At 29.9% G+C, this 12839-nt stretch overlaps 1 protein-coding gene across 3 annotated transcripts in view; it reads right to left on the bottom strand.

Annotated features, from left to right (window-relative positions):
* LOC130896169 (diacylglycerol kinase 1) overlaps positions 1-12839 on the bottom strand; it is a 324802-nt gene that overhangs the window by 238558 nt on the left and 73405 nt on the right. Inside the window, exon 1 of one of the 3 annotated variants that reach the window (XM_057804082.1) lies at positions 3488-3901. The exons of the other annotated variants lie outside the window; for them this stretch is intronic. Coding sequence (XP_057660065.1) covers positions 3488-3503 — 16 coding nt within the window. The 5' untranslated portion in view covers positions 3504-3901. Of the gene's footprint in view, positions 1-3487; positions 3902-12839 lie in introns of those variants that run through there. 3 annotated transcript variants of the gene reach the window in all.

The following is a 12839-nucleotide window of genomic DNA, read 5'->3' as shown; positions in this document are numbered from 1 at the left end:
GTTGATTTCCAACTTACATCGTATCGGTTCTTTGGACGGCACTAGGCATTTGGTCTTCTTGGTGTTGATGATTATATTAAGTCATTTTAGAATCTCGCTGTTTTGGGCAGAGTTTCAATTATTTTATCCATTATAAAATTAAATATGAAGAGACTGAGTGAGTCTCTTTGACTGATTCCTGTGTTTACATTTATGCTCTGTCCTCTTTTAAAAATGGGTATTGTTATGCTGTCCTTCCACTCGTATGGTATAGCATTCCCCATATTCTTTTTCGACTTTCATACATGTGTCTCTCTATACCCTTTATGAAGTTACCCCAATGGTTTTTCTTTAGTTCTTTTATTCTTGCGTTCACCTCGTTTCGTTTTCTTCAGTTTTCAGGCGTCTTATTTTTAATATATGCATTTTTATTTTGCTTTGCCATTTCTTTCACTGGCATGATCCAGTACGTTTTATTAATTATATTAACATTCATCTGTCTCTTTCCTACTGCCTAGTTATTTTGTTATTATTTGCAAACTTTTTTATTTTAATCGGTTCTTTTATAGGTGTTGGATACTCTCATCTTTTAGTGATTCGACATTGAACCCTAATCCCAAATTCATAGTCCAAATATAAGAAATAGGTAGGTATTTGAATATTCCTGAGGATTAAATTCGGCTATATTAGTCTAAAATGAAATCTTCGGATCACGTCATAAATCGCAAATATCTCATTGCATTGCGAGACTACGCATCAATTTAGGCAATGGTTTGTTCAAAGCTTCATATGGTACTGTTATACTAAAAGGAGAACAAATAACTTATCGAATAACAGATTCTCTTCCAATTAGAAAAATGTTAATGTAATACACTTTTTAAGTTGCGTTTTATATATAAATATGTTATATATATATACCTAAGTTACCTATACCGTTAAACTTGTTAGTTACGTACATATTTTAGAACGACTTTGAAGTTTAACACGTTAAGTGCCGATACCCCTTACATTATTCAAGTTGTTGGCCTTTGCAGTCATTCTGCAGACAAATCTCTTAGTCCCAGAATCTAACGTCCCGTTTTTTTTTTATTTTGTGGAAATTCCAAATAGTGAAAGAAAGTCATACATTATTTTTTCATTTATTATATATAAGTATTTTTTTCTTCGTGTTTGAATACACTTTTGATGTCTACGTAAGTCAAGTAAATAAATTATAGAATTATGTAAAAAAGAATCCAACATATTTTACCTGGGAATCGAATTTCAAAATTAGAATTTTAACAATTTTTGAAGGTTTGGTACTTTTGCACTATAACCACTCATTACTTAAAATTTTTTTAATAGTAATAAAATGAGTTGTAAAGGCTATATACTAATAATAATACAATTTGAGTAGTTCTAATTGTTTATTAACAACAGAAACATAGAACAGTAGATTTCTATTATGTTAGCATAAGTAGGAGTCCAATTTGTCCCTGTTACTTACGCACTCTTTTTTGTGGCATTTTGCTGCCACACACAGTGACTGAACTAGATCCTCAAAACTCTCTGAATTTTTAACACTGATATTACTGTAGTCAGACATAATAGTTGTTCCGGGATTGATGCACATACGTGTTTAACAATATTCCATCAAAGGGATCTGGAACAGTGTTCAAAATAATTCTGTTTATCTTCGCGGCATATTCCGCCAAACTTAGTTCTAGTATAATAAACTCTAGATAATTTTTAAGAAATGCAAAAGGTTATAGTGCAAAAGACCCCTATGTTTTACAAGTGTGGACTATTGGGATAATTAGGTTACGACTTTTGGGTCACTCTAAAATTTGTGTGTCGACATTTAGCGCATTTGCATATATTGATAAAAAAAATAAAAACTACAAAACCTAAAGATTTAATGTTTTCAAACGTAAACAATAACGACAATTAATAGTAAACGAGTCCGAGTTAATAGGTGACCATTCGTACATTTACCTTAGGTATTACAGGGTGACAATTTTAAATAAAATATACGGACTGAAATCAATAGCGTACCGACTCCACCCGGTGTATGTCTGAGGAAAAACTGTAACTAGATGGTTATGATTTCTCTATCTTTGCCGTTGATTAGATCCAGTAGAATTTAGGCATAGGGTACCTTATACCAATTAATTGATAGGTCTAGTAAATTCCTGAACTGATATCATTTTTTAAAAACTCGCTGCAGTTTCTATATTTATCAGGACAACGACTTTAATGCGAAAACAGGCTCATGAAAACACGCAATATCCTCTAAAATATGTAATATTGTTTATTAGATATTGAAATTTTTCCGTACAGTTTGTAAATGAATAAAATAAACTCAGATATTAGATTTATTTGTTATTGAATTAAATGGAAATTTTTCAAAAGAAAACTTTTGTGTGCAAGGGTTTTGTGATACTGATTATTTTTCATGTAATATTTTCTATACCGGAGTGCCATAATTTCGGAGTTATAGTTACATTTACAGTATCTCCACCAAAGTTACAATAAATATTGTACATTTAGATAGGTATGCTTGATTAACTCGTTTAATTTTAGAAAACATACAGATGACAACAAATGCTCAAAATATTGTCCATATACTTCAACATAACAAGCCATGCGATATAAAATTTTCATTACGAATGTTTGCGAAAGTTCCTGGATATTATTTGTCTAGTACTCAATGTTGTTGCAGTTGATGCAGATTTACTGCGCCCTAATTTTAATAAATCTTTTACTGAATCAGTTTCGTTAAACTTTTTCACTAATTTATTGACCATCGATCTTGTTACAAATTACACGTTTCTTGTTGACTTCTACGCCTATCACCATATCCTAATATCATTAAAATATCAATTCGTTCTCTTTCAGATAAATGATCCGTTGTGACTTTCAATAAACTTGAACAATAATAATTCATTGCAACGCCAAATTTGTTATTGTAGCAGTGATAGCCACCTAAATGTATTATTTTAACTTGGGCGGAGATTATCTAAATGTAGCTATAACTCCGAAATTATGGCATTTAGGTATAGGGAACATTAGATGGAAAATAATAAGTATTACTGAAGGAGGTGATTTATGTGAAATAGCAAAGTTCATTGTTTTTTCGGAAAAAGGAAAGATCTGACAACAATGTAAATACCACCATAATAACGACTGTATCACAAGACCCTTGTACACAAAAAATTTTAAAAATCGTACAAGCCGTTTCCGAGATATTGAGGCGTTCCATTCATAAAACTCACTCTGTATATGTATACTGCACATATTAACTCAAATTATTAATAACAAAAAATAGCAACATAGTCAGATATCAAGATTACCCCTGAGAGCCTGTCAAAAGTAGTGCTGGAAGCTGGAAAAATTGTGATTCAAAAAGTATTTGTAATACGATGTATATAAGTCTAAGGTAATTGATACCTATTATTTTTGCCTTTTTATCTTCATATAGTTCTTGTTAGATAAACGTAAATGTAGATCATATTAAAGTGAGGCTTACTTTTTTGGGCAAGCATTTTATTTCAAAAACAGTATATTTATCTTTAGCACCCTGTTTTATTTCACTTAACACTATTAAGCTATTTGCCACCCCGTACACTAATAACACAATAATCCATTAAATTATGAGATAAGTTCACATACATTGTCATTCAAACACGGAAAAATATATATAACTATATATACATCGTATAACCGCACAAATGGACGTCGAGAAGTTATTAGTAAATTAATGGGAATGTCACGTTGTAAACACCTACTAGTTCCTAATTAATAAACGGGAATTTCTGACGATTTCATCCAAAAGTTCAGTTTTTACCGCACATAATTGAAAATAACAATTTTTATAGCGCACCGGTCTTGTTGGGCAACAAAAGTATGTCAATATCACTACGAGCTGATTCGGTTACGTACTAAAAAAGGTATTTTAAAACACTATACCGCGAATTACGTTGTTAGTTGGCTTAGTGGAGGTACCACGGATAAAGTACTTATTGTGAATAGCGGAACAGTTCACACAAGCGCCGTCATTTGTTATTTTAACGGGGGTCTTATAGATCCGAATATATATATATATATATATATATATATATATATATATATATATATATATATATATATATACTTAACAGTGCCACTATGGCAAAAATATTATTCTGCACAGAAAAATGTAAAAATTTTGCAGTTATCATTTTTGGGCAATCTTGTTATTTGTTTACGAAGTATTTCCACTTGATCGAAATTAGTTCAAAAAAGACTCATTTGAAGAATCTTCATTTTTAATATTTCAATCCACAATTTCCAATCAACATTACCGATTATAGCAAAAACAGTTTTTCTGTCTTAATATTTTTATATTTTTCTTCAATTCTTCAGGTATTAAATGAATTCAATATTTACTTTTCTTATTGTCAAATTGCCTTGTACACTTGTTGGAGTGATTGAAGATATGGTCATCATAAATAATTTTTAATAGTATTTCAGTATAACAGTGTATTTGTGTTATATGGCGTAAATAATTAAATTAAACATTTTTCACATTCAACTTATTTAATTTCCATATAATAGTCGATTATTTAATTAGGATCATGGAATACTGGAGACCTTTTGAAGTATAAAGTACATCACAAAAACAAAACGACTCATGGGTGCGGACAGATGATGTCATGTTTCATGGTTATGGTAGAATAAATCGCCATAATATGCATCACTGGTCAGAAACGAATCCCCTTTGGATACAGGAGACCCAACATCTGGGTCGTTGGTCTGTAAATGTGGGGTATAGGATTCTAAGTGGACTAATAATTGGGCCTTTCTTTATGACACAGTTAATGGAGAAAAATGTTGAAAATTTGAAGTAACCAATTGCCACTTCTCTTAGAACTAACACCCACATATCGAAATCAATCATAGGTGGATAAGTCGTGGAAATAATTTATTTGGCCACTCAGATCTCCAGACCAAATGAAAACTCGTTTACACCAATAGACTCACGACAAGAGGTGATATAATTGAGGGAATACAACAGGCAATACGAAGTATTTCTATTTCAAAATTGAAACTGCTGCCAGCTACTAATTCCATGAATAGAAATTGATGAACAATATTTTGAACACCTTGGGCGTTACTAATTACGTAGATAATTATCTAAGCTGTTAATTGTTACATGATTTATTTAACGATTTGTTCTCATTGTTGGTAATAATCGCTTTACATTTATATAGTTTAAATTACCGCAAGTACCCCTGAGGAACTTTCCATCCAAAATGAATTTTTCATTTCCGTTTGGGCGTACCAGACGTTTGAAGGAAAATTCTCGCCCTCTTCATATTTCTTAAGATATCACGGAACAAAAAAAATATATCGACATAAGGTTTTCGCTTTTTAAGCTTAATTTAGTTTACTTTTAAAAGTCTGGATTCAACAATTATGCTTCTATTCAAATGTGTCAAGAGAAATCACAATACCTAAAATACATGAAACAAAGTGAAGTTTATAAAAATCGGCTTGCAGGAATTTTTTCATAACAAGATTCCCATTTTCCCTCCCTTCTTATTGGAAGAGGAAGAATTCGATTATCTTTTATAATGTGTATGTGTATGTGAAGGTACATTTTAAGAAAATTTACTTTTATAATTTCATATTTTCAAATACGCCCTCTAGTGGTGGACCCAAAATTCTAAAAATCATTTCCACGTGTCTACTTTTGTAATATTTTTCCCTGAAGCTGTAATATAAACCAAATGCAGTCGCGGTGGGTTTGGGCACCCTAAGGAGAGCTAGATATGAAGTTGTGTGAATTTTTAAAGTACTTTATGGTCTCTTCTGTTTTAATATACCTCTAGAAAAACTACGAAATAACTATAGCTGTCGATTTTAAAAGTTCATCACGGCAGCCACTCAAAAATTGAAAAAAATAATTTTTTCAAGTATTTTGGGGCGCCTGCCATTTCAATATTTTATTTATTGAACTATTTTAAACTAATGTTAAAAATCACTCTCATTTTTTCCGGTGGTAACTATCCGGTTTACACCTGCAGTAAGTATGCACGGTATATGGAATGCCTGCATCGAGCGCACATGAGTCGAGCTCACGGTGGATCGAGCGCACAGATTATATGGGAGGGTGCATCGAGTGCACTTTTGCATGTATAAAGACGGTATCTTCAATCCCTGTATTTAGCTTTAAACGTTTATTTTTACCGTAATTAAAAAAAGAAAAACTATAAAAGAGTTAACAACAATGTAATAAATAGTTTATGCTTTCTCATCAATGCGATTATAGTCATAGTCTAATCTAACCTAACCTAACCTAACCCAACGTAACCTAACTATTTTTAACTGTTATAAGGCTTTATTTTGGAAAATTCAAAATACGCAATTTTTCAATTTCTTGAACCTAATACCAAAAATGCACTCAATTTTAGAAAAAATTATTTTTTCTATCAATTTTTGTTCAATATTTTATAAAAAATTGAACATATGCTCAGATTGGAAAATCTTAGATGTTGCTAATGGTTTATATTTTTGTCTTAGTGATAATAATTATTCAAAAGTTGGTATGTTTGCCCATCTCTAGGACTCACTTCGGATCAAATTTTCTTGTGCGCTCGACGAACGATCTTTTGGATTCGACACAGGTAGTGTGCGCTAGATGCTCAAAAAAACGAGCGCATCTACCACTAAATAATAAGAAATTATTATAAATATGAATAAAATGCAAACGTGAATTGAAAGTATTTATCTATTTATATCAGAATATAGTTGAAATTGCCAGTTATTGGAATCGGAATTGTCTTCAGCAAATAATAAAACATCTACATCCACCAAATTAGATTCTGTAAAAATAAAATACAAATTTTTAAGTGAGGTTATGGTAATAAAAATAAATGTTACAATTAGTCCGAGAGCCAGCAACAAAAATAATGCCTACTAAACGTCAGCTACAGCTCGGTGAGTGGGATGAGCGGCAGTAGCCTCCCACGCACGGCAAAAGAATATCAGTCATTTCCTCTTAACTAAAAAATCGTGAAATTGTAACAATTCCAATATCTCGAAGAAACAAAACAAGACTATACTATAGTGTATTATATATCAGCTGGCGTCTCGAACCTTAAAAAAAATTATACTTTCGATGATTTCCTCTCAAATAAAATTTTTATTGATGATAGCTTATATGTAACTGTCAATAAATATATACGAGTATGTCAGCTGGCTATATCTCGGTGGAAAAACTGTCAGCTGATACTTTGGAAGTTATTACGTTAGGAGTTAAGTGGAGGCATCTATTTCCTATGTAAATGCATCAGCTGACCAGGTTTCCCTCAACTGCTAGCTGATTTTTTTTATTTATCACAGCAGTTTATCAACAATCAGCTCAAAATTTTCAGTTGGCAGGAAATAACCTATCTTAAATTATTCTCGTTATTTCTAAATATTCAAACAACACTTGCTAGCATAACAGAGAGAGTAAAAAGGATGGGTGAGTTGTACGCATGATCGTTTCGGTCGTTTTGGTAGAGCATTATATAAGATCATTGAGGGAAATAGAGCAGAGGGGAATAAGGCAAGATCGTCAAGAATAGAGGAGCACTCGGAGGAGTATTAAATACGCATTATTATAGTAAACGTTAGAAATCAATAAAAATATCAATAGAAATAATTCAGATTGTTCGAAAAAATAATTGATGGACACGAAACTAAACTTCCTACATAAAAAAATAAACAAATTTCAGTTATATTACAGTGAATGTTATGGACGCTTTACGGATTTGCCACCACGTATCGAAAAAGAACAACTTCACAGGACGCATCTAGTTCGAGATTACCGTATGTATATAAATTTGATTTTTATCAGCATCATATAAATGATGCGCAGCACTTTCGCCTTTTTATTCACAGGATGTGAATATAATCCAGCCTTTTTTAGAAAAGGAAAGAAACGTCCTTTTTCAATAATAGCGATTTCGCAAGAATTTATCGAGTGTTTCATCATAATATCCAAGACATCAGGAAACTGAGAAGATATTTTTGGAAAGATCGAAGAATTTGCCATGAGGCAAGTGTTGTTCGAAAAGCCTATGAATTTTTGGACACTAAAACGTTCTAGTTATCCAAAAAAGGCATTGATGGATCTTTTCTGCCACCATTTTTAAGAGCATGCTACATTGCCCAAATTTGGACGCAGGGTTCAGATTTATAATGAACCTGAAAATCGATAGTAAATTTGAGTTGACGTTATTTTTTGGGAGTCAATTACCAACATTACTATTCAGCCAGAAGAAGGTAATATTTTTTTCATTGCTTCAATTATATTATATATTATACTAAAAATGCATCCTAATAATCTTTTTACACGCGACGATGACGAAAATATAATGGCAGACAGCTCAGACAGCGATTCTAATAATGAATCAGACAGGGATGAGAACGACTCGAGTTTAAGCGGAAGTGAAAATTAAATACATTTTTATGCTTGATATAGATTTCAATTATTTTTCATAATAAATATTATTTATCAAGTAGATTATTGAATTAAAATAAGCTGATTAATTAATCAGTTATTTGAATATTTCTCAAATTATTTGATAATATACTTATTCCATTTAAAAATATTGATACGAAATTTTATCATAACACTTATATTGAAGCATGATGCCGAATATTTAATGATAGGTCATTTCCTCCAAGCTGAAAATTTGTAAGCTGTTTGTTGGTATACTGTTGTGATAAATAAAAAAAAATGAGCTGGCAGTCGAGGGAAAACTGGTCAACTGATGCATTTACATAGGAAATAGATGCCTCCGCTTAACTCCTACGTAATAACTTCCAAAGTATCAGCTGACAGTTTTTCCACCGAGATATAGCCAGCTGACATACTCGTATATATTTATTGACAGTTACATATAAGCTATCATCAATAAAATTTTTATTGAGAGGAAATCGCTGAAAGTATAATTTTTTGTTCATATTTGAGGCGCCAGCTGATGCATAGTAAATACACTATAGTATAGTCAGCTGATTGTTTTGAGGAAGCAAGGAAGTTGGTCTCCTTAGAACCTCTTAAAGACAAAATGGTTTTCCATCTCCATCCAGCCATATTCCAGTGGGCTCGGTGATATGATTTTTCAAATTTGACAACGTAAATTTTCTACGTAGCTTGATCAAACTATGCCGATATTGAATCTATATGAATAGCAATTTTTAGTCGAATTTTTCCTTGTTTTGGGGCACATAATTTTTCCCATGTTTTGAGACCTCCTGAACACTATTATGATGGTTTTTCGAATGTCTGTAGTTTATATATATATATATATATATATATATATATATATATATATATATATATTGGAATTGAACAAGAGGGTTCGAGACCACCGGGTCTATTGAAATTATGAATTTTCATTCGAGAGAGAGAGTTAACTTGTGAAATGAAAAGTTATTGAGGAATAGCAAATTTTCCATATAAAGAAATAAGATTGAAAATTGATATCATTTCCCAGAAATTCATTTTATGGAAAGATTTGTTTGTGTATTAGTTAAATTCTTCATTCGACGAAAAATTCGACTTTCGTGATGGAGCTCGTTTTTCAAAAGTTATGTTGGCAAAAGGATATATATATATATATATATATATATATATATATATATATATATATATATATATATATAACTGAAATATTTTTCTTGAATCAACTTCTCAGTTGAATTCCAAATTAATTGAACTGCATATTCTTTATAATCTTCTCCATTCCTCTTTTTCATATTATAGGCATCCTTTAATATATTTCGTAATTTCGTACATGACAAAACTCCATAAATTGTCTCCATATAGACGCTTTTTTGTGGATTGCGGGATTATTTTTCTATATTTTTTGTAATTTTTTGAGTCGAAATTTCTCCAAAACGACTCATGTTGTAATGTTTCAGTATCAATTATCAACAATACTTAAATAACTGACAGGAATTATATATTTCGGGTTTCGAAATATATTTTTAAAAAAACTTTATTTTTGAATATTTGAATGAATACAATTAATCTCAAGATCGAACTAATTATAAACATTAAATATCATCGAATTGTTTACAAACATCTTATTTATAATAAAATAGTGCTGATACATGTTTACGTTATTTGATACAAAAATAGAATAAATGCTGATAGATATTTATCATATTTGATACAATGGTATTGTTTTAAAAATGTCCTTCAGGAATTCTTCGCATGTAACTCCTCCATCCCTAAGAATGAAAAATGACGGAGGTATTTTTCATCCTTTGTTTTCTTTCCTCTTCTAATTCAATGTCTTCTTTCTTCATTTCTTCTATTTTCTGTTTTCTTACAAACTTATATTTATATTTTCGAATTATCCAAAATATCATTAAAATTATACAAATTATTATTATTACAGTAAATAGTCCTATCGATACATGACTTTGTGGATTATAAATTTCGTGAATTGGTTTTATATTCTTAGCGATGTTATTAATTTCATACAATTTATTAAAATCTATATTAGTTAAATTAGGGGATTTATAAATTTGATTATTCAAAAATTTAAAGTTTAATTTCGGTAGTATTATTGATTTCCCTTTTTTAATTTGTACATTAGTTGAGAAAATTTCACTTCCTACTTGAATACTACAATTTTTTGGAATTTTTATAAGTGATGGATACATTAATTTAAAATAGCGATCTGATACACATTTAGAAATTACATCAGTTTCTAAATTTGGAATCACTAAAAGTTCATCATTCGTTACTTGTTCCAATATTGTTTCTTGAAGATTAATTTCACTAATAACACAATTTTTACCGGAATGTCCATTTAAAAGTTCAACAGTACAGTTATCTTGTAATTTGAAAGTTTCTTTACAATAATATTTTCCTTCTAATTCAGGGCATTCTTCTTTGATGAAAGTAACTTCTTTTTGACTTCTGGCCAAGTAAGGTTGCGGAGGGATAAATATTGTATGGTTTTGAATTACGGGGTATAAATGGAAAAATTCATAGGTTTTAGGTTTAAGGATTGGAACATGGGTAGCAAAAATTATTTTAGATTTGGAAAAGGTTACTTGTGAACCAAGAAAGAGATAATATGTCAAAATATTATTAAATTTTGGTATTTGTTCTTTATTATAAATGGTGTTTAAATATTTTATAATTTCCAAAATTTCTTGGCTTGATATAACTGAGCTATGAATTGTATTTAGTTTAGAAAACGTTATTGCATTCTCGATATTATCAATTAGTGTAATTAAACTCTGACAATCCAGATTAATTTGTGCAATTGTACTTTGAAATGTTATAAAATTATTTAAAGTTATTATTTTGTTTTCAATTGAAATGTGAAATTTCTCTATATTATCAAAAAGTTTCCGTTGATTATCCCATAGAGTCGTAATCGACTTGTTATAATGATCAATTAATTTTTTATGTAATGATATTTGTAAATTAACTTCGTGAATTATTTGTTTCTGATTTTGTTGTAGAACATTTATAGCGTTATTATATCTTTCTTCATCATCCGAATCTAAAGTTCCAAAAAGCCATTTATCTATTTTGCCTACAGCATTTATTAGTCCTCTTTTCAATCTTAAATGTGGATAAATATTTTCTGATTTTTTATCTAAAGTGTTAATTAAAATTTCTGTTCTACTCAAAGATTGTTCAGCTAAGTTATGGTATGAAATAGGATTTGTTGCGTTCGCTTGAGATAAATTATTTCTTAGGTTATAATAATATTGTTTTAAATTATTGATTTGTTTATGAATGAATTCTAAATCTATATAGTAGATGAAAGTATGTTTAGTATGTATAAGATTATTAGTTCCTAAATTGATAGGTAATAATAAGTTATTTACATTTGTAACTGTTATGTCTTCCGTCTTGATCGTCTTGTAAAGTAATAGTAACATTAATACTATTGTCGGCTTCATTATCTGTAACAATTTTTCTGTTTTAATTTTTTGGTTTTCTAATTATATTTTTATGATATGTTCCTTTGTTTGTTTCTAGTAATATGCCAGAATCTTTTACAATTTCGGCTTTTTTGAATTTAGGTAGTTTCTTGTCTCGAAATTTTGTTTTTATGTAGGCTATGTTCTGATTTTCATAGGATAAGGGATCATTTCTATTTTCGTTTCTCTTATTAATTATTTTTTCTTTAATGTTAGCATTTCTATCTTTAATTTTTTCATATAATAATTTGGAGGTTTCTTTGTGATTTTGTATGTAATTAGATATTATTAAATGATCGTCTAAATCGAATGGATCAGGGTTATTTATATGGCCTTTAATAATTTCAAATGGCGTGAATTGCGTTACCGAATGAATTGAATTGTTATATGCTAATATTGAGTGTTTTATCAATTGATCGGGAGTCAAATCGTTATTATTGTCTTTTATACATCTAAAATGTTCGATTAAACTGGAATGAAAACGTTCAACAGGTGAATTGGAATTGCTATTTTTAGACGTGGTATAATGTAACTCAATTTTGTGTAATTTACAAAAATCTTGTAGGTCATTATTCTTAAATTCTGAACCACAGTCAGCTGTTATTTTATAAGGTAACCCATGATGAGTAACGTAATTTAATATGTTATCAACAACTGAAGTTCCATTCATACTTGACATTGAATAAACTTGACCGTAAGAGAAATAGATACATTTTCTCGTTATTGTTGAATATGAAAGGTTTACTATCTTAATAACATTGATATATTAAATCAAATTTAATTGAAGGGTCTATATTATATTTATTCATTTAACACATTTCACAATTATTAATAAAGTTTTCTACATCTTCTGAACTCATAGGTTTGTTTGGATTAATTTACTTTTATCTATT

This window comes from Diorhabda carinulata, chromosome 7 (assembly GCF_026250575.1).
Source record: "Diorhabda carinulata isolate Delta chromosome 7, icDioCari1.1, whole genome shotgun sequence".
Classification (NCBI taxonomy): Eukaryota; Metazoa; Arthropoda; class Insecta; order Coleoptera; family Chrysomelidae; genus Diorhabda; species Diorhabda carinulata.
This window is presented reverse-complemented; position numbering and strand designations above follow the sequence as displayed.